We start from the raw sequence: 22,563 nt of genomic DNA on the forward strand, positions 1-22,563 counted from the left end.
GTCTGTTATGATGCAAAATGAACTGGTGATCTCCAGCACCATCTTTATTTGGATTTAAAAAAAAACAATTAATGTTTTGTTGCTCAGACCCCACCTCTGCCTTATAATTAGGTTCTTGGACTAATTATTTTATTTTAGTCCCACCAGTTTACCTTCAGGCAAACTAAGAATTTTGTGGTGAGTGATGCCCACCAGAGTAGCCATTTGATAAATGGGCGGGTCCTCCCCATGGCACCCATTTTGTGAGAGCACCTACGACAGTCCCAAAATTCCAACGGTATCCACCAACCCAAGGGCAACATTTCAGGGAGCACTTCCCACATATATAGAGAGAATGTGCCTGAGTGTGCAGAGAATTATGAGCAGGCGGTGATTCTTACTTGAAGGAGCTGTGGTTGAGCCCCAACCCATGATTCTGCATTTTGCTCCCACGGAGACAGAGGTGGTGGGCAGGCGGAGAGGGGCGATGAACTTGTTGTACCTCACAGGTTTGTTCAATTTGAGCATCATGATATCATTGGTGAAGCGTTCACAGCTGTTCCTGGTGCTGCGGGGTGCGTCAGGGTAGCAATGGGTGGCCACACTGACTCTCTGCTCTTCATGAACTTTTTGCACATATTTGTTGTGCGTTCCAAGCTTCATACGCATTGGGCCTCTACAGGAAAAAGAGCAAAGAGGTCCAAGGCCTAGATGGGCAAGTTGACTATGAGCATCATCACACGGGAGGAAAATCCCATTCCGTTGCTTCCCTGCCCACTTCCTTCAAAAGAGGAAGTAATGAGTAATTTCCTTCATTACTTCCTCTTTTGAAAGAGGAAGCAAACAACCTGCACGTGGCCCATTCGGTGGGCTGCTTTGATCCTGCTGCTTCTCCTGCACACAGCAGCGGCAACTTCCACCTTTAAAAACAAGTCAGACTTACTGGGATGTTTTTTTTCTCATGCGAAAAAGGCTAGAAGGGGTGGGGAGGCACAAGGGAGGCAGACAGCGTTGTGAGAGGGACCCATGAAAATCCGAGAGTGCCTAGTAACGTGCGTGCAATACAACACTTGTCTGATAGAGCTCTACTTGAATGCTTGGGGTGGATATTTGTCCTGGGATCTCGCCTGCAGGTACTGTCACAGGACTTGCTGCTGAGCATGGCTGTCCAGCTCTTCCTAAAACAGAGGTGGGGAACCTCAGACCCGAAGACCAAATATGGCAATGTAACTTTTCCGTGTGTAAAAGCAAAGGGCTGCATTCAAGGGGGGAACTCTTCAGAACACACACCACGGTCACTAATGGTCTTGGATGAATGAACCTGAAACATTGTCCAAGTTATGAAACTGGATCCCAAACATATTCACCAGTGCCTTGACATGATATTTCTCACCTGTTGTAGCAATGAGCAGCACTGAGCACCCAGTTATTATCGATCAATATTCCGGAGCAGATCAGGCCGTTAGAGTTATAGAGCATCACAAGCCATGGATGTTCATCCTCCCTGCATTCCACACCTCCAATGATCCGCTTACGGTGTGCTGACACTGCAACACAGACCAAGAAATGCTCTTCAACAGAAGATTGCAATACCTTCAAAAATCACTTCCCCCAAATAACTCAATTATCCCTTTCATTCTTTAAGGAGAGAGGCTAAGAGGTACTTCACATGTGGGTTTGCTGTGTGATCATTCGGTGTTGAAGAACGTTTAAAATATGTTTCAGCACTACACTTTACACATCTCTCTAGCATAAGCTGCACACAACAGCCCATCCGCATCCATATCATGCGCAAGAAAAGGAAAATCAGAATGTAACGAGTCACATGCAATTCTATTCGGACAACAATACAGGTCACTTACACACATAAAGAGAGAACTGCTGCACATCTCCCACAAAGGAAATTACAAATGGAAGACAAACTGATGCACACCAACTATTCCCCAGCCATCCCAAGTTTCTGGTCTGATTGCATCAAAATGCCAGCTCTTACCAAAAGATGGCAGCAGCAACAGAAAGACAGCCAGTAGTTTGGAAGGTTCCATAGCAGCAGATGTGCTGGCGAAGTAACCCTATGTACGTTAGAAGTGGGGAATAAGTTCAGCGATTAAGACAACACAGCACAAAATGTTCATCTCGACTCCTTTTTTATATCCCCCATGGGTTGACATACTTATCTCTGCCAATCTGGCATTTCCTGTGAGAATGCAATCATTCCCAGTGCCTTCTTTTTCCCAAATCCAGGCAAACACAAGAAACAGCATTGCTTAGTTAAACCCAATAGGTCTCTCTTGGCTTCTTGGTGATAATTTTCTCTAGTTTGTCTTTGTTTGGTTTGGGTAAACAATCCCCACTTTCTGGCCCAGGTTAGGGTTCCTCTCTTCACATTGTCTGATCTGGCCTTGCCGTTCCCCAAATGACAGGCACTCTGAACTTCTCACAAATCAATGATGCAACAGAGTGATGTGGGGCAGGTAAATAATCCCCCACCCCATCCGCAGTTTGCCTCTGCCAAATCCACAAGGAGAAACAGTGTCCACAGCTGCTAAATCCTTCACTGGTCTTTTTCGCTAGTATCTTTCCTCCAGAAAATGTCTACAGCCTTGGGCAGGTAACTTGGTTAAAGCTTTTTTTGTAGCTTGCTCTTAAAGGAGCAATGTAGGAAGAAGGGTAGTTCTTTCTTCTCTGGTCACTCTTCAAAAGCAGACAGGGCTCCTGCAGCTTTAACTGTTGTGATGAAGAGGGAATTGCACCAGGTGCTGCATGCATACAAAGGACAAGGCTGAAATTCCCTTTTCTATACAATATTACAAGTGGCAGACAGACTGATGCACAAGAGCCCAGTCCTCCTTTCCATGTGGTCCCCCTTCTTAATCAAAGCAACCCAAAGAAAAAGCCTTTAAATATCTGCATCATTGAATCCAGTGCTCAATAATAAAGAAAACCTGTGAAAGGTTGAAAAACTAAATGGGAGTTGTGGCGGGGGACAGGACCACCGCTCTACCAAATTATTCATCTATATATTATAAGCAAATATAAATGAACAGCTTTCATACATAGAAGAAATGAAACATACCTTTTGCAATAATATCCACAAATACTGTGCTTCCTATGGTAAAAGACCTCCATGTTGAAGTCTTTTATGCCAACTGCAAATTAATTGCCTGTACAATCAGATGATCACAATTGAACAGAAAAGGCTAAAGGAAGAGACTGTATGCACTTATAGCATTTAAGGCTAAGGGAATAGAACTGGAGAGGTATTAACGCTTCATAAACCTGAAAGACCCTGTATTTCCAATGATCCTGAAATGCAACAGAAACTTTAGAACATGTTAAACTGGTCTGATGAAAAAGAAATAGTAGTTGCCAATTGCTGACTTTAAAAGTCTCAAGTGATATTTCTTTTTTAACACATTTGATGAAACTGACAAAGATTTCCCTGTTGCAGTTTCTCCAGGCTTCTTAAGCCTGGCTAAAGAGTGAGTAGAAATACTCATCAATTTCAGCAATGCTTTGGCACTGCAGTGAATAAGGCTAGGTTACATAGGAAGCACCTTCCGCTGAGCTGGGCTGTTAGTCCATCTTGATCAGAATGGTCGACAATGACTGACAGTTTGAACTTGGAAATGCCAGCAGCCGAACCATTGAGCTTTCTGAAAGCAAAGCATGTTCTCTACCACTGAGGTATGGGGCCGAAAAGACGGATTATACAGCATCACCAACCAAGTCACAGATCACTACTCCACACCACATAGGACAATACCCCCCTTACCTTCTGGAAGGAAAAAGTTCCCTGTTTAGTGACATTACATTCAGATGGTATCATAGGTCTGTTATTTGCTGGATAGAGGAACTAACTATAAACAGTAACACAAAGGACAAAGTTTTTTGTTGTTGTTGCTATGTTGGAGAAATCTGGGTCTTCGGGATCTGTTAAGGTAGTCAAAAGACCCTTTCTGGGGGGAAAGTGTGCACCAAGCATTCAAGGCTCTGCCACCAGACCCCTCCCTTCCCCCTTTCTAATGAGTCATAAAGAGTCATCGGAACACAGTTGGCCAGTTGCTCAAGGTTTTTCTATCTCTGCAGGGAATGCCCGTAATCTGCCTGGTCAAATGAAGCAGTTTCCAAAATCACAGCTGCTAAGGCTAGCATCCCCGATCCAAGTTGCCATGATCCCAGACCCTTTGGCACACCGCTCCTTGTTATCACCCGACACAATATTATGTATTGTTAGCTGTTAGAAATAGTTTCATTTCTGGAAAATGTATAACTCTGCAATCAATAAGGGATGGGAGCAGGGATGAGCCATGAGCTCATCAGGAGGGGCAGGGAATGTTATAAAAGATGTTAGTTGTGGATGATGGGGAGAGAAGCTCGTCTTTGATCCATTGAGGGTGAGTTTCCTCCTACACGTGTAGTTCAATAAAGAAATGGTCACTGCATCTGGACTTGTGTGGTTTTCCTGTTCCCTCCCTTCTGGTTGGGGTTTTTACCCTAACAATTTTGGTGGTAGCGGTGGGATCTGTGCCATTGGCATCTGACCAGGGGGCCCAGCCAGCTTCTGTCCTTCCGCATCCTGCCCCCTGTCTCTAATGGGGCAGCACGCTACTGCTCCAGGATCAGCTTGTCCCCTTCTAACCCATTTTTTCCAGCCAATAAACCAGGGGGGCAGCACAAGTGCCCAAGCCCCGTGGCACCAGGAAATTAATCTTGAATTGGCAGAGCTCACAGGTCCCCTCGACCAATCCCTATGCAAGCCATTTGACATAGCGACCTTCTGTGTGCTTCGAGCAGAAGGCTGGTCTGCAAGCGACCTCTCCCAGCTTCGATCCACCCAGCTGTTTGTCTTTGTGATCCTGGGTTTTCCTTTGATTTCCCCCGAGATTGGCAGCAGGCGTTCCAAACCACAGCCTGGTGCTCAAAATGTCTCGGAAAACTAAGTGAGACAATGAACAAGACTAACTTGGGGTTGCAGTCACATGCAGCTAGCTCATGCTGACAGGGACATTTCCACCTCCCCGCTCCCACCGAACACTAGCTTGATGAACGCTTTAGACCCCAAGTTCTTGAAACTGGAATCCATCTGGGGCAAGACTCATTGAAATGCCACTGAGTACGTCCAGCCACAGGCTTAAATAAAGAGACATTTCCGTTAGATGAAATGGGACTGATGTTTGATGGGTCACAGTGAATGTGATATTAAGTATGTTCCCCAGGGGGCCATACCTCAGTTGGGACATGGCTAACGGGGCTCCTCCCCTCCTTCTGAATACTATCGAATGTGGATGGGAGAAAGCTTTTGCAGAAAGGAGATCACACACACCCTCTGGCAAATAACCGTTTCGTCAGTGGGAAAAGGAGCCTAAAGGTTTCTCCCTCCCGGGTAGGTGGGGAAATCTGTTACATAGGCATCCTGGTTCCCATCGCTCGTGTAACCCCTGAGCTGTCCATGTGGAAGATTTGCAACACATGGTCCTTGAGAGGCCAAATTGCCGGAGCCAGGGCCAGGCAAAGCTGGTAATAGACCCGGGCCAGGTAGGAAATGTAGGCCCTATTTCAAACTGCTCATTAAGTATTTTTTATTCAGTTCTAAATACATATGAACTGGAACAATTTATAAAAAAGGTAATGGCAAGCACTTTTATTCAAAATGTATATAAGACATCACTTCTTCACATTCAGAAATGCCTTATGTGCTTTTCTTTGGGCAAATTCATCAACAACAACAACATAAAAATCAAGCCACTTTGCCCAGGGGGACTCGGAATGGGCCCCCTCCAAATCATAGGCCCATGCCAACCGGCCCCTCTGCCCCCCTGCCCAGCCCTGGCTGGAGCCCCCTTCCTAGGGGCAAATGGTGGGGGGGCTTGTTATTTCCCATGTATGGGGTGGAGAGAATTGGATCCACTTTGCTTCACCTCTAATCTTTAACTGAGATCTCTTGCAGAGGGAAGGTTGTGTGTATATATATCTGATCGTTTGACACTATCCTGAAGGTGCAGTAATGGGGGAGGAGGAGGACTGTTCAATTTTATTTTGTGGCTTTCTTGTCATAATTTTCTATATTCTTGTGTTTTATATTTCTACTGCTTTGATCAAACTATGTGCCCGGAGCACCAGCACTGCATCCAAGGTTGATAATGAGCAGAAAGTCAGGCAAACAGTTTTGCATGAGTTAGAGAACCATGAGTGGAATCGGAGAGAAATCCTGGAGCTGATGTCAATTAACCAGTAACTTGCAAGGGGGAAAACTTGGAGCGTATGTGTGTGTAGGCTCTTTAAATAGCACTTTGTCTCGATGGTCTGATTCTACCAACCCTCCAAAAGAATGTATTTATGAGGCAAACCAGATCATGGGGCAATCCATGTGTCATTCCTATGGAGCATTGCAATTCCAATTCTCAGTGTGACCCACCACCAGACGTAGTCACTTCTTTGGGATGACCTAAGTTTGCTGTAGCAGTATCGGGTGTAACTTTCATTGGTTGGATCCAAATTGGGTTTTCTTCCCAATCAAAGTGGTGTTTGGGCAAGATTTTGAACCATGTGCAGTATATGCTACCTTCAAGGACCCATTGAAACATCACTCTGGGAGGTTGGGGTCTGCAAGGTTTGGGATCTTTTCAGCAAACAGGACTTGCCCAATTTACTTGTACAAACCTGCAACTGTTGGGTTGAATTCTTGGGGAAGAATTGAAGATTCTTTAAAGGGTGGTATTTCACCCCCTGAATTGCATTGTAGCACCCTCATGTATTTGTGCAATCCCACTGTGTCACATTGCCACCTAGTGGAATATATAGGAAAGCAGAGAAAGAAAACTCCTGGACAAGGTTGAGCTGGGGCCTTGACATTGCAGTGAGCAGCCAGATAACAAACTGTGCAGGTCGCAGGCCCTACCCCCTGCTATGGTGAGATGGATTGACTTTATATTTAAATTTTAGCTCTTTAAAAAATGTTCGCCTATGCAGATTATATGCAAGCTTTTGCCCTGGTTTTGGAGACATGTAAAGGGCCATCCTAAAGCAACTCACTGGGCTGGAGTCAAGGGCATGCAGAGTTGGGTACCTCTCAAAGGCCCACATCCCAGCAGGGACCCACACTGGCAAGAGCCCTGTGGACCTGGACCTGCTCTTTACGCTTGCAGGGTTCATCTGCCTCTCGCTCTGGCCCGGACAACAATGGAGGTGCAAAGGAGGAGCAGGAGGTGGCCCTGCCTACGTGCTCCCTGGCTCTCTGCCTGTCAAGCAAGCAAATGGTAGCGATCTTGAGAAAGAGCGGCTGGTGACAATCGTGGTGAGAAGGTGGAGAGGGTCCCTTGAGTAGGGTGACCATATGACCGGATTTGCCCGGATTTGTCCGGGCTTTGATGGCAAATCTGAGAGGGGAAATCCGGATTTTTTCCCAAAGAGCAGCTCTAATGGGAATTAACAAAAATGCTTATAACTCTGTCATTTTTAAGATAAAGACATGAAACTTGGCACAATGGTAGCTCTTAGGAAGGGCTTTAGTCCTGCCAAATTTGAAACAGATCCTTTCATCCATTGTTTTTTTAGGCATTTTTTAAAAATTGAGGTTTTCAAATTATTATTTTTAAGTCATCATTTTTAAAGATAAAGAGATGATACTTTGCACCATGAAAGGATTTAGTTAGAGCTTTAGCAACACCAAATTTGAAACAGATCCGTTCATCCATTGATTTTTTAGGAATTTTTTAAAAATTGAGGTTTTAAAATTATTATTTTTAAAATTGTTGCCAATCCCGGGCCAAAATGTGGACTGTTGATCCAACCCGACCGAAAACAAACTGGAGAAAATTATCATCAAGAAGTCAAGAGCCACCTACAAGGTTGGATTAATCAAAGCTTTTTTTGTTTGAAGTTTGATGTTAACATAGTTAATACAAACCTAATAATACTACATATAAGAATGAGAATATATGTCAAGAAATGTCAGAAAAGGAATACAATAGCGCTGTACTTTAAAATAGAAGAACAGGATTACAACCAAGGGATCTAATTACACTCTTCGTTGAGTCCTTGTGGTTGTAATGTCCTTAAGGTGAAAATCCAGAATATTTCCCTCCTTCTTAGTTGATGGTGTGCTCTTGTCCCATATCCTTGAATCCTTTCAATAATCCAGAATCTCAAGAAAATGCTTGACTAGAGGTGCCTGAAGTCTTTTGGAGCGAATGCAGCTTTTGTGCTCACAGATGCGGGTTCTGATGGTTCTTGAGGTCATACCAATGTACAATAAATTACATGGACACTTGATGGCATAAATCACTCCCTTGGTATTGCAATTCACAAATTCATTAATATAATGGTTTTGCTTATTCAGGAGCAGATTTCAGAGATTCCTTACTCTTCAATTAGTTGACAATACAGCTGGAGCTGGCTTGGGCCACAATCAGGAAACAGCAAAAAAAACAACCCTGCATTATGGAGAACATGGCTCCCATGTTTATCTTGCATATTTTGCATATACCTGTTCATTTGAGACATCATTCATGCAACTAGATATTACTTGGGAGCCAAGGTAAGATTACTCAATATTATATACTTTTCTCTAAGAGTGAGCAAGTTGTGGGAGAGTTTTTTTAATTATGCCAACTTCGCAAACTAATTAGATGTCTTTATGCACCAGCTCTTGAAGACAGGAGGGAGTATCTAGTCCCCCATCTTCCTTGTTACAAGCTTGAAGATTCACAAGAGCCAACTTTGGGTAAATAATCATTATTAGAGTAAAACCTTGGGTTCAAAAGAAAGGGGCTAAAGCACCAATAGGCATTTGGCAATTATTTTTTCTTTGTTCTGCTTTTCAGGTCTGATAGAAACTCCCTATATCTGGGGCATAAAAAGTTGCTTTTGATATTTGTATATATATTTTTTAAAAAAACCCCACATATCCTTTTCCCACTGATGAAGACCTGTATGATTGAAACGCGTTTGGAGATTTTTGTTTGAAGTTTGATGTATGTGGACTATTCTTTTTAAATTTTAAATGTATGTATTTGCTTTAAGATTAAAATATTTTCGACTAATATGATTTTATTGTAATAAGTATAGTTATACCTAAATTTGATATATATGTTTGTATCAGTTTTCTTAAATTTACTTTGTTTTCACACAGGGTTATTTGAGCCTTACAGAGGAAACAGCTGTCGAATTCAGCCTGTTCTAAAACTGTCCTACACCTTTTTCAAAATATGATCTGGGGTTGAAAGGTGAAACAGTTGATGGTTCATAGTCCTGCACTTGCGTTGATTCATCCTGTGTTATCTACAATTGTCACAAGTGATGTGCCTGATTATGGACTGGGAGCAGGACTTACGGAGTTCCATGAGGATAAAATTGAGCGGACTGTAGCATTTAGCAGGGGTGGCCGAGAGGAAATCTTGACCCATTGAAAAAGAAGCACTTTGGGCTTCAGAAAAGTGGAGGACATGTCTATGGGGCCATGAATTTCAATTATGTACCCATCGTAGGCCTTTGACAACACTGTTAACCAAATGGGGGAGGAATGAGTAGGAAATCGTATTGCTAGACAATCAGCGAAACTATCGCCCTACCATTTGTGAGCCCTTGAGAGCGTCTATGCTAAGGAGAGAAGAAAAGCAACGTATTTTAAGGATGTCTGAACACAGAGTTATTGCTTGTAGCTGGGTGAAATAAGTGGCACAAACGTGTTTGTCTTCTTCACTTGATGTCAATAACCCCAGAGGGGGAGATGGGGTAGGATCACAGAATTATAGGGTGGGATTAACCCCTGCCTGGGCCGGATCTACATTACTGCTTTAAAGCGCTTTATAACAGTTATAAAGCACTTTAACTGCTTTAAAGCGCTATAAAACTGTTATAAAGTGCTTTAAAGCAATAGTGTAGACCCGGCCCCGGTCAATGACCATGATCTGTCTGTGGCAATGTTCTGCGAGCACCCAAAAAACCAGCAATAAAAAAAGGACCCCTCCAATTAGGATGGAGAGACTCCGCAGCCCTCTTACAAACATGGCAGCAAACTCAGAGCAGAGTCCTATCCAAGGGAAGCACAGAACCATTGCAGGAAACGAGATGGGTCTTGTGTTATTAATATGGTGCAGAGTCTTTTGACTTTCAGCTGGAGCAGCAGAGCCTTTGGAAAGTGATGGAGCTCATCAGGGCCAGCTCTACGATTAGGCAGAGGGAGGCGCTTGCCTCTGGGAGCAGTGGCTGAGGGGCACAGAGTGGACATCCCTTTCTGTGCCATTGTAATGGAAGTGAGATTCAACTGCTGGACTGTTTGGGTTTTCTACAGAGAATAGGGGTGGGGTGGGGTGGGGGCATCTTGTCCTTCACTTCAGGAAACAAAATGACTTGGACTGGCTCTGATGCTCTTGACCAGGATCATCTGTGATCATCGCGTGATGCTTAAGTCGTGTTTTTGCTGATCTTCGTCATGCTGTTTCTCCTCCATGCAGTCAACAGGGCATCAAACAATCCTTGTGCTCTGGGCAGAACCTAAGCAGAGGGCTACTACCAAGCTACGGACCTTATTTTGGCTGGAGTGCTATCTTTGTCTCTGCAAAATATTCCTTCCAGAAATTCTAACACTTTCCGTAAGGTGGTTTCTCCATACAATTAAGAAATCACATAAGCCTTCAGGTTTTTTTTATTGTCAGCGATAAAAAACCTTCTGGAAGGTGCTAAGAGGGGTTTCCAACCAGGGCCATCAACGGCCAGCCTTCGGCACCCTTACCTCCCACGTCGTTCGCACAGCCATCCAGAACAGGGACTGTAGGACAAGGATCCTTTGCAGGCTGCAGCACTGGCCAAGCTGTTGTCAGCTGACCCCAAAGCCTGAAGGTGGCCACCTGCCATTGCTCCCTACTATGGATAATGACCTAGAAGCATGTCCAACAGGACACAGAGGAACTTACTTCCAAGTAAACATGCCTATGATTTACGCCAGGTTTGTTGAACCCCTTTCAGCTTAAGGGCTAAAACCAATTTTGGAAGGGCTCCCAGTGGTGGGTGGTGACAAAGGCAAAAGGGATGGGCAGAAATCACCAAAATTAGTATGTCTTAGCTTAAAACTCTTAATGTCCACAACTGAGCCTTAGAGGAGGCATTTCAACCTTTTGGAACCCACTACTGAAATGATCAGTAGTGGGTAGGGTATGAAAAGGAGGACAGGGCACCTGTATCTTTTACCAGTAAGAGGAAAGTGGACATGCCCAGGGGGAGGGGGAACTGTGCCAATTCAACTAGCCCCAAGTACCAGTCTTTAAGAAGCTACCTGACACTTCAACTCATGACAAGCATAGCTTCTCCACTGGTTAATCTTTGGAGAGTTCTGAGGACCCTCCAAGGACGGGAGTGTGTGCACTGGGCATGTCCACATGCCCTGGGGGACCTCATCCCCTTGCACCACATCTATTCAGTTGTTCACCAAGGTTAGGGTGGGTAGCAGTGCTGTGTTTCCTATCAGTTATTTAATTGCTTAGTATATGATTTCAGGTTGTGTTTGTGCGTTTGGTGGGGCTACTGTTTAAAAAAACACTGGGAAAAGTCCATTCAGAGACTAAGAAAGAAAAGTTTCCCAGTCTCCCAACTTACTAAATATCCTGTTTTGCTTATCCCCCCTCCAACTTTGGGATTGGAGGATGCTTCATCTGGTGATCATGATTGGAAGTTGAATCTGCCTCTCAGCACTTCAAAAAGGTACCTCTCCTGCTTTTTTTTACCCTATTTTTAAAAACATTATAGCAAGTAAACCACAGCATGCAAAGTGCTGAAAATAGGCTAAAAATGACCCTCACCCACGACTCTCTAAGCACAGTGAATTTCAAATAGATAGCTTGAAAAACAAAAAAGTTATCCACTAATCTTTTCCACAATGCAAGCGTATGGGCGAAAATATCCAAAATGGCGGGCGGAGCGCTCCACGAAAAGAGGAGCGATCCGCTTATGGTTGCTTCTTTTTGCCATGCTTCTCCAGCCCCCCCCCCGATTCGCTTCTCCTCCGCTTGTAGAGGAGGCGAATCACCCCGATCTGCTTCTGCTTCTCCGATCCGAGGAGAAGCGGTTCAAAGCCCTACTAAGCATGATCTTTATTTGCTGTTGATTGGGGCCCCAGCAAATGCCAGCTCTTTGGGAGCTGCCATCTCCGTGGGCTGAAGAGATGTGTGAGCTTTCTTTATATTTTGTATTTGTATTTGGCATCCATTTTCTATTACTAAACTGCCACTCCTTTCGCAATAAACTGTCACTCCTAACTCCTTTCATCTTGGTAATCCAAAGAATCTACTTTGACTGGGTCCTGAATAGATCACTATTCAGAACACAGCAGGTAAAGTGATGGAGGCATCTGGAAAACCCACGTCAACTGGATTTAACCCACTAAGCCTTGACTTCAGCATTCCACTTCATGACATAACTCTGCCTGTTGTATATGAGATGAGGATTCTTCCTTTATCAAGCTTATTTTCTGAAAGATCAAGCCGTCGGTAGAAAGGAAAAGCCCTATATTACATTCACTTGCCAGTACTGTCAAGCCCACAGGATAAGAAAACAAGAGGTAGATGTTTAAATAATGAGATGTTAGAAATACTGGAGTCTCTTTCTTATTTTTATTTTTTCAGTTGCTAGCTTACAGAGCAGGAATTCACAGGAAAACTATTGTGTAATCAGAGGATTCAAGATTCTAGTGCTTTGGCAGGAAATAGCCATCCTAAGATTTTCGTTGGACATCATTAAGACTATAAACCTATGCTCATTCACTCATTCTGCTTAGTGAGACTTATTCAAAGTAAACATGCATCCCATTGGGATTTGAGGATGCAAAACTATGGCATTGCACAGTGCCATCCTATGCACATGTACTCCAAACGAACTCCCACTGTGCTCAATGAAGCTTACTGTCAGGAAAATGTGTGCCTACATGTGTGGCCTAAGGAATGAAGAAAAAAGATATCAGCTAGTAGCTTCCCCACCACCTTCCCACTGATGTGCCTCAAGAGAGTTCTACTAGTAATCCATTGTCAGAGGGAGCAGGTCCATCTGTGCTTTGTCAATAAAAACCACGGATCCAGTTGAGATAGTTGTCGACCTTGGTATAGGCAGAAAGCCCATACGGCTTAGCATAAGATGTAATCCCCTTGAGTTCTCCATCACAGATAAGGGGTCCACCAGAATCACCCTTCTGAGAGAACAGAACACACTATGAAATATATAGTTATGGCTTAGACTATAATAGTGACCTAGCTTGCACCCAGTGCTAATCCATAATTTATTAATCCCATAAGTTGTTAAATTCTGGGTTGTCATGGTGTGTGAAGTCTGTCAGGGCAACAAACCATGGATTGTCAACCACAAACAACGCAGGAAGAAAACCTGAGGTTTCATGTCTGGTTGTGAACTACAGGCTGTTTCAACCATGGGTTGTCATTACATGTGAATCCAGAACTGTGGGTTGTTTATGGGTTGTTTCTCCAGGGTATAGAAAAGGCTGGCAGGGGTGGTCAAAAATCCCAGCTAATACTGTAATGCTACAAAGGCATCTGGGATTTGAAGAGTGAGTGGGCAGGGGAAGAAGAAAACAAATAACCTAGCGTTTTAGGTTCCCCTTCACCACATTTGTCTGCGTTTTTTAAAAATTGCAAACTTGTGGTTCTCCCAAGACTGCTGAAACTTCCCCACTGGGACATGGCTACATAAGAATCGGCACTCAGTTTGCTATTCTTTCCTTCTGTGTTAGTTTGGTTTGCATTATGGTGTATGTATGTACCTGGTGTGAAGAAAGGTTTGTATGTACAGAAACATATACTCTATACAATATTCAACCGTGTGTAATGCACTGGAATTTATCATAGTGTGTACAATGCTAGTTTAGCATGTACTATGTGAAGGGTAGTAAATGCAATACAACTGTATAGTAAATGTTACACTTTGTGTATATATGTATGTTTACAGTACATATGACTACACTGAACTATATACAGTGTGAATTTAGCATGTACTAAATTTTATTATGCTTATGCTAGTTTACATATAATTTATATACAATTTGCATATGCAAATTGTTGCCATCCTTTGCTATCTTTTTGGATGATGCATCAGTGTCCAGCCTGAGCAACTGTAACCTGGTTGCAATTTTGGGCTTGGTGAAATTTCACCAGCTGAACCTCTTGGCCTGGGCTTTTTCATGGCTCTAGCAGCCGAACATCTTTCCTTCAGAATTCTGCCAACAGAAAAATCTCCTTACCCAGCATCCTTGGCATCCGTTCAGATGTCCTGCACATATTACGTGGGGATTCTTTTTCCACACTCCCAAAGTGTTCCTGCACGAGCGGTTCTCTTGTATGAAGACATCAACACATCGAGTAATTGCAGGAAAAGTCACTGAAAACCAAAAGAAAGGGCGAGATGGTCCAGTAAGATGCTTGCAAGGGGTCGTGTTTGCTGTGTATGGGAGCAGCTGGGTGAAAAAATCTGGCCATGTGCAATGCCCCTTCCAGCATTTTGGGGAGCTTTAAGGAAGTCCTGCTGAGTGGCCCCACTGAACCTGGGAGAGGGCTATGGCTCAGCGGAAGAGCCCCTGTTCTGCATGCACCCACCACGCTCTGTCCCTCTCCTGGTTTTTATTTCATTTCTTAAGTGCCTTAAAAATTAAACAAGGAGTCTGTTATGATGCAAAATGAACTGGTGATCTCCAGCACCATCTTTATTTGGATTTAAAAAAAAACAATTAATGTTTTGTTGCTCAGACCCCACCTCTGCCTTATAATTAGGTTCTTGGACTAATTATTTTATTTTAGTCCCACCAGTTTACCTTCAGGCAAACTAAGAATTTTGTGGTGAGAGTGATGCCCACCAAAGTAGCCATTTGATAAATGGGCGGGTCCTCCCCATGGCACCCGATTTGTGAGAGCACCTACAACAGTCTCAAAATTCCAACGGTATCCACCAACCCAAAGGCAACATTTCAGGGAGCGCTTTCCACATCTATAGAGAGAATGTGCCTGAGTGTGCAGAGAATTATGAGCAGGCGGTGATGCTTACGTGAAGGAGCTGTGGTTGAGCCCCAACCCATGATTCTACATTTTGTTCCCACGGAGACAGAGGTGGTGGGCAGGTGGAGAGGGGCGATGAACTTGTTGTACCTCACAGGTTTGTCCAATTTGAGCATCATGATATCATTGGTGAAGCGTTCACAGCTGTTCCTGGTGGTGCGGGGTGTGTCAGGGTAGCAATGGGCGGCCACACTGACTCTCTGCTCTTCATGAAATTTTTGCACATATTTGTTGTGCGTTCCAAGCTTCATACGCATTGGGCCTCTACAGGAAAAAGAGCAAAGAGGTCCAAGGCCTAGATGGGCAAGTTGACTTTGAGCATCATCCCACAGGAGGAAAATCCCATTCTGTTGCTTCCCTGCCTGCTTCCTTCAAAAGAGGAAGTAATGAGTAATTTCCCTCATTACTTCCTCTTTTGAAAGAGGAAGCAAACAACTTGCACGTGGCCCATTCAGTGGGCTGCTTTGATCCTGCTGCTTCTCCTGCACACAGCAGCCGCAACTTCCACCTTTAAAAACAAGTCAGACTTACTGGGATGTTTTTTTCTCATGCGAAAAAGGCTAGAAGGGGTGGGGAGGCACAAGGGAGGCAGACAGCGTTGTGAGAGGGACTCACGGAAATCCGAGAGTGCCTAGTAACGTGCGTGCAATACAACACTTGTCTGATAGAGCTCTACTTGAATGCTTGGGGTGGATATTTGTCCTGGGATCTCGCCTGCAGGTACTGTCACAGGACTTGCTGCTGAGCATGGCTGTCCAGCTCTTCCTAAAACAGAGGCGGGGAACCTCAGACACGAAGACCAAATATGGCCCTGCAAGATGCCCACTCTTGTCCTCAGCAATTCCCCAGAAAGCCAACCCCCTTTCCCTTCACCACTCATTATTTGGGAGTTTCCCCATTTTTGCAATTTCCCTCCCATTTTACACACTTTTCCGTGTGTAAAAGCAAAGGGCTGCATTCAAGGGGGGAGCTCTTCAGAACACACACCACGGTCACTAATGGTCTTGGATGAATGAACCTGAAACATTGTCCAAGTTATGAAACTGGATCCCAAACATATTCACCAGTGCCTTGACATGATATCCCTCACCTTTCGTAGCAATGAGCAGCACTGAGCACCCAGTTATTATCGATCAATATTCCGGAGCAGATCAGGCCGTTAGAGTTATAGAGCATCACAAGCCATGGATGTTCATCCTCCCTGCATTCCACACCTCCAATGATCCGCTTACGGTGTGCTGACACTGCAACACAGACCAAGAAATGCTCTTCAACGGAAGATTGCAATACCTCCAAAAATCACTTCCCCCAAATAACTCAATTATCCCTTTCATTCTTTATGGAGAGAGGCTAAGAGGTACTTCACATGTGGGTTTGCTGTGTGATCATTCGGTGTTGAAGAACGTTTAAAATATGTTTCAGCACTACACTTTACACATCTCTCTAGCATAAGCTGCACACAACAGCCCATCCGCATCCAAATCCATTTGCAAAGAAAGAAAAATCAGAATGTAACGAGTCACATGCAATTCTATTCGGACAACAATACAGGTCACTTACACACATAAAGAGAGAACTGCTGCACATCTCCCACAAAGGAAATTACAAATGGAAGACAAACTGATGCACACCAACTATCCCCCAGCCTTCCCAAGTTTCTGGTCTGATTGCATCAAAATGCCAGCTCTTACCAAAAGATGGCAGCAGCAACAGAAAGACAGCCAGTAGTTTGGAAGGTTCCATAGCAGCAGATGTGCTGGCGAAGTAACCCTATGTACGTTAGAAGTGGGGAATAAGTTCAGCGATTAAGACAACACAGCACAAAATGTTCATCTCGACTCCTTTTTTATATCCCCCATGGGTTGACATACTTATCTCTGCCAATCTGGCATTTCCTGTGAGAATGCAATCATTCCCAGTGCCTTCTTTTTCCCAAATCCAGGCAAACACAAGAAACAGCATTGCTTAGTTAAACCCAATAGGTCTCTCTTGGCTTCTTGGTGATAATTTTCTCTAGTTTGTCTTTGTTTGGTTTGGGTAAACAATCCCCACTTTCTGGCCCAGGTTAGGGTTCCTTTCTTCACATTGTCTGATCTGGCCTTGCCGTTCCCCAAATGACAGGCACTCTGAACTTCTCACAAATCAATGATGCAATAGAGTGATGTGGGGCAGGTAAATAATCCCCCTTCCCATCCACAATTTGCCTCTGCCAGTGTCCACAGCTGCTAAATCCTTCACTGGTCTTTTTCACTAGTATCTTTCCTCCAGAAAATGTCTACAGCCTTGGGCAGGTAACTTGGTTAATGCTATTATTATTATTATTATTATTATTATTATTATTATTATTATTATTATTATTATAGCACCATCAATTTACATGGTGCTGTACAGAGTAAAACAGTAAATAGCAAGACCCTGCCGCATAGGCTTACATTCTAATAAAATCATAATAAACCAATAAGGAGGGGAAGAGAATGCAAACAGGCACAGGGTAGGGTAAAACTAACAGTATAAAGTCAGAACAAAATCAAGTTTTAAAAGCTTTAGGAAAAAGAAAAGTTTTTAGCTGAGCTTTAAAAGCTGCGGTTGAACTTGTAGTTCTCAAATGTTCTGGAAGAGCGTTCCAGGCATAAGGGGCAGCAGAAGAAAATGGACGAAGCCGAGCAAGGGAAGTAGAGACCCTTGGGCAGGCGAGAAACATGGCATCAGAGGAGCGAAGAGCACGAGCGGGGCAATAGTGTGAGATGAGAGAGGAGAGATAGGAAGGAGCTAGACAGTGAAAAGCTTTGTAGGTCAACAGGAGAAGTTTATATTGGATTCTGAAGTGAATTGGAAGCCAATGAAGAGATTTCAGAAGTGGAGTTACATGGTCAGAGCGGCGAGCCAAGAAGATGATCTTAGCAGCAGAGTGGTGAACAGAAACCAACGGACTGATGTGAGAAGAAGAAGGAAGGCCTTCCTTCTTCTCTTTTGGAGCTCTTTTGGAGCTTGCTCTTAATGGAGCAATGTAAGAAGAAGGGTAGTTCTTTCTTCTCTGGTCACTCTTCAAAAGCAGACAGGGCTCCTGCAGCTTTAACTGTTGTGATGAAGAGGGAATTGCACCAGGTGCTGCATGCATACAAATGGCACAGCTGAAATTCCCTTTTCTATACAATATTACAAGTGGCAGGGTGACCATATGGCCGGATTTGCCCGGATTTGTCCGGATTTTGTTGTAAAAGAGCAGCTCTAATGGGAATTAACAAAAATGCTTATAACTCCGTCATTTTTTAAGAAAAAGACATGAAACTTGGCACAATGGTAGCTCTTAGGAAGGGCTTTATTCATACCAAATTTGAAACAGATCTGTTTATCCACTGATTTTTTAGGATTTTTTAAAAAATTAAGGTTTTAAAATTATTATTTTTTAAATCGTCATTTTTAAATATAAAGAGATGAAACTTTGCACCATGAAAGGACTTAGGTAGAGCTTTAGCCATACCAAATTTGAAACAGTTCTGTTCATCCATTGATTTTTTAGGAATTTTTTAAAAATTGAGGTTTTAAAATTATTATTTTTAAAATCATCATTTTTAAAGATAAAGTGATGAAACTTTGTACCATGATAGGATTTAGGTAGAGCTTTAGCCACACCAAATTTGAAAGAGATCCGTTCATCCATTGATTTTTTAGGATTTTTTTAAAAAATGAGGTTTTAAAATTATTATTTTTTAAACTGTCATTTTTAAAGATAAAGAGCTGAAAGTTGGCACCATGATAGCTTTTAGGTAGAGCTTTAGCCATACCAAATTTGAAACAGATCTGGGGCCAGTAGCAAACCCTGTTAACAACAACAGCAGCTTGCAATGAGTGAAGATACAGTCAGAAAAAATATTTGAGGGAAGGGGAGAATGTAACACTTTTTATACTGTTGTTTTTATACTGTTTTTATGTTTTTTTTAATTTTTGTTTACTTTTAATGTTTACTATTTTTAATTGTTGTAAACCACCCAGAGAGCTTCGGCTGTGGGGCGGTATATAAATGTAAATAAATAAATAAATAAATAAATAAATAAAATAACACAAAGAGTATAGCAAAAGCTTCAAAGTACAGCAAAACCTGCAAAAGTAGGAGTGAGTGAAGTTAATTTCAGATACATTGAATCTCTCACTTGTTCTTTATTTCAGTGATTTTAACATTAAGATGTTATGAAGAAGAGATTTGTCTTAAATGTGTGCTGTAAAATCAGACATGTGACCAAGGCTATGTTCGGGTGGGCACGCCCCCTTGGTGCTGGACACGCCCCCTTGGGGGCGACCATGTTGTCCTCCTTTTTGTTTTCCAAAATATGGTCACCCTATCAGACAGACTGATGCACAAGAGCCCCGTCCTTCTTTCCATGTGGTCCCCCTTCTTAATCAAAGCAACCCAAAGAAAAAGTCTTTAAATATCTGCATCATTGAATCCAGCACTCAGTAATAAAGAAAACCTGTGAAAGGTTGAAAAGCTAAATGGGAGTTGTGGCGGGGGACAGGACCACCGCTCTACCAAATTATTCATCTATAAGGTATAAGTAAATATAAATGAACAGCTTTCATACATAGAAGAAATGAAACATACCTTTTGCAATAATATCCACAAATACTGTGCTTCCTATGGTAAAAGACCTCCATGTTGAAGTCTTTTATGCCAACTGCAAATTAATTGCCTGTACAATCAGATGATCACAATTGAGCAGAAAAGGCTAAAGGAAGAGACTGTATGCACTTATAGCATTTAAGGCTAAGGGAATAGAACTGGAGAGGTATTAACGCTTCATAAACCTGAAAGATCCTGTATTTCCAATGATCCTGAAATGCAACAGAAACTTTAGAACATGTTAAACTGGTCTGATGAAAAAGAAATAGTAGTTGCCAATTGCTGACTTTAAAAGTCTCAAGGCTAACGTGAATACGCACTAAATATAAACTTTGCAGCAGCAGAAAAAGAAGGGGATTTACCCCTCTTTTTTCTCACTCTATCTAAGGGTAGGCCTTGAAGGGCTGTTGTGAATCACTCCCACCTGCCTGAAATGTCATTGTCCTTCCCCTGCCACCACCAAAACCTGAAATGACACCCTAAATGTGGCACTGACCTAAGCTTCCAAGTTCTTCAAATAAACCCACCTACCTCCATTAAACAGTGTTAATTGCACCTTGAGGTTGCAAGACTGGAAACTTTCCTGTTCTGTAATTCTAAAATGGCAGCCTGTTCTGAAGACATGGGGTTCAAGGCATGAATTAATTCAGGTGCACAGATGCAAGGAGCATCCAGAGTGGAATGGGGGCAGGGAGCAAGAAAGCTTCAGGAGCTACAATTATGAAAAAACCTCTCCTCTTCAGTCCTTCTGGTCTAGAACCATTGCACTGGGCACTGGCTGTGGATGACTCGTAGTCCAAGTTGCCAATTGATGCTCCTTCACTGCAAGATACCAGAATGCTATTTGCAAAGCAGGTACCTGCTCTGAGGACAAGATAGTTTTTTAAGGAATGCTAGAGAACTAATGCCTGAGTGCACAGTGATATTTCTTTTTTTTAACACATTTGATGAAACTGACAAAGATTTCCCTGTTGCAGTTTCTCCAGGCTTCTTAAGCCTGGCTGAAGAGTGAGTAGAAATACTCGTCAATTTCAGCAATGCTTTGGCGCTGCAGTGAATAAGGCTAGGTAACATAGGAAGCACCTTCAGCTGAGCTGGGCTGTTAGTTAGGGTGACCATATGAAAAGGAGGACAGAGCTCCTGTATCTTTAACAGTTGCATAAAAAAGTGAATTTCAGCAGGTGTTATTTGTATATATGGAGAACCTGGTGAAATTCCCTCTTCATCATCACAGTTAAAGCTGCAGGAGCTATACTAGAGTGACCAGATTTAAAAGAGGGCAGGGCAACTGCAGCTTTAACTGGTGTGATTAAGGCGGAATTTCATCAGGTTCTCCATATATAGAAATGACACCTGCTGAAATTCCCTTTTCTATGCAACTGTTAAAGATACAGGAGCCCTGTCCTCCTTTTCATATGGTCACTCTACTGTTAGTCCATCTTGATCAGAATGGTTGACAATGACTGCCAGTTTTTGCTGGAATGGTCTATTGACCGCAATAAACTGTTGTTGTTGTTCACTGACAGTTTGAACTTGGAAATGCCAGCAGCCGAACCAGGGAGCTTTCTGAAAGCAAAGCATGTTCTCTACCACTGAGGTATGGGGCCGAAAAGATGGATTATACAGCATCACCAACCAAGTCACAGACCACTACTCCACACCACATAGGACAATACCCCCTTACTTTCTGGAAGGAAAAAGTTCCCTGTTTAGTGACATTACATTCAGATGGTATCATAGGTCTGTTATTTGCTGGATAGAGGAACTCACTATAAACAGTAACACTAAGGACAAAGGTTTTTGTTGTTGTTGCTATGTTGGAGAAATCTGGGTCTTAGGGAACTGTTAAGGTAGTCAAAAGACCCTTTCGGGGAGGGGGGGAATGTACACCAAGCACTCAAGGCTCTGCCACCAGACCCCTCCCTTCCCCCTTTCTAATGAGTCATAAAGAGTCATCGGAACGCAGTTGGCCAGTTGCTCAAGGTTGCTCTGCACTTTCTATCTCTTCAGAGAATGCCTGTAATCTGCCTGGTCAAATGAAGCAGTTTCCAAAAACACAGCTGCTATGGCTAGGATCCCCGATCTAAGTTGCCATTATTCCAGACACTTTGGCACACCGCTCCTTGTTATCACCTGACACAATATTATGTATTGTTAGCTCTTAGAAATAGTTTCATTTCTGGAAAATGTATAACTCTGCAATCAATAAGGGATGGGAGCAGGGATGAGCCATGAGCTCATCAGGAGGGGCAGGGAATGTTATAAAAGATGTTGGTTGTGGATGATGGGGAGAGAAGCTCGTCTTCCATCCGTCGAGGGTGAGTTTCCTCCTACACGTGTAGTTCAATAAAGAAATGGTCACTGGATCTGGACTTGTGTGGTTTTCCTGTTCCCTCTCTTCTGGTTGGGGTTTTTACCCTAACAATTTTGGTGGTAGCGGTGGGATCCGTGCCAGTGGCATCTGACCAGGGGGCCCAGCCAGCTTCTGTCCTTCCGCATCCTGCCCCCGTCTCTAATGGGGCAGCACGCTACTGCTCCAGGATCAGCTTGTCCCCTTCTAACCCATTTTTTCCAGCCTATAAACCAGGGGGGCAGCACAAGTGCCCAAGCCCCGTAGCACCAGGAAATTAATCTTGAATTGGCAGAGCTCACAGGTCCCCTCGACCAATGCCTAGTGTTAAAGCACCCGGCTTTACCGGGAGGGTTGATTGAGGTACCCTGGGACAGTCAGACTTCCACCTTTTAGTTTGTGCATGATGCTGCTTGCACCACTGACAATCTCCTCTTGCTTACTTTATGCAAGCAATTTGACATCGCAACCTTCTGTGTGCTTCGAGCAGATGGCTGGTCGAAACAGTATTGAAGTGCACTGACAACTGTTGGGTAGATTGACCCTATGAAAAGGAGGACAGGGCT

General features: G+C 43.3%; 2 protein-coding genes across 2 annotated transcripts; both read right to left on the minus strand.

Annotated features, from left to right (window-relative positions):
• Positions 1–303: 303 nt before the first annotated feature.
• Positions 304–2,024, minus strand: LOC134408380 (gilatoxin-like). Its single transcript, XM_063140638.1, has 3 exons — positions 1,973–2,024; positions 1,373–1,526; positions 304–655 (listed from the first exon to the last, which is right to left on the minus strand). The coding sequence occupies exons 1-3, from the start codon at positions 2,022–2,024 to the stop codon at positions 304–306; spliced, it is 558 nt and encodes a 185-aa protein (XP_062996708.1).
• Positions 2,025–14,941: 12,917 nt separating this feature from the next.
• On the minus strand, positions 14,942–16,772 carry LOC134408381 (gilatoxin-like). The gene is made up of 3 exons (XM_063140639.1): positions 16,721–16,772; positions 16,120–16,273; positions 14,942–15,293 (listed from the first exon to the last, which is right to left on the minus strand). Exons 1-3 carry the CDS (start codon positions 16,770–16,772, stop codon positions 14,942–14,944), a joined length of 558 nt encoding a protein of 185 aa, XP_062996709.1.
• Positions 16,773–22,563: the final 5,791 nt, after the last annotated feature.

This window comes from Elgaria multicarinata, chromosome 13, assembly GCF_023053635.1.
Source record: "Elgaria multicarinata webbii isolate HBS135686 ecotype San Diego chromosome 13, rElgMul1.1.pri, whole genome shotgun sequence".
NCBI classification, from domain to species: domain Eukaryota; kingdom Metazoa; phylum Chordata; class Lepidosauria; order Squamata; family Anguidae; genus Elgaria; species Elgaria multicarinata.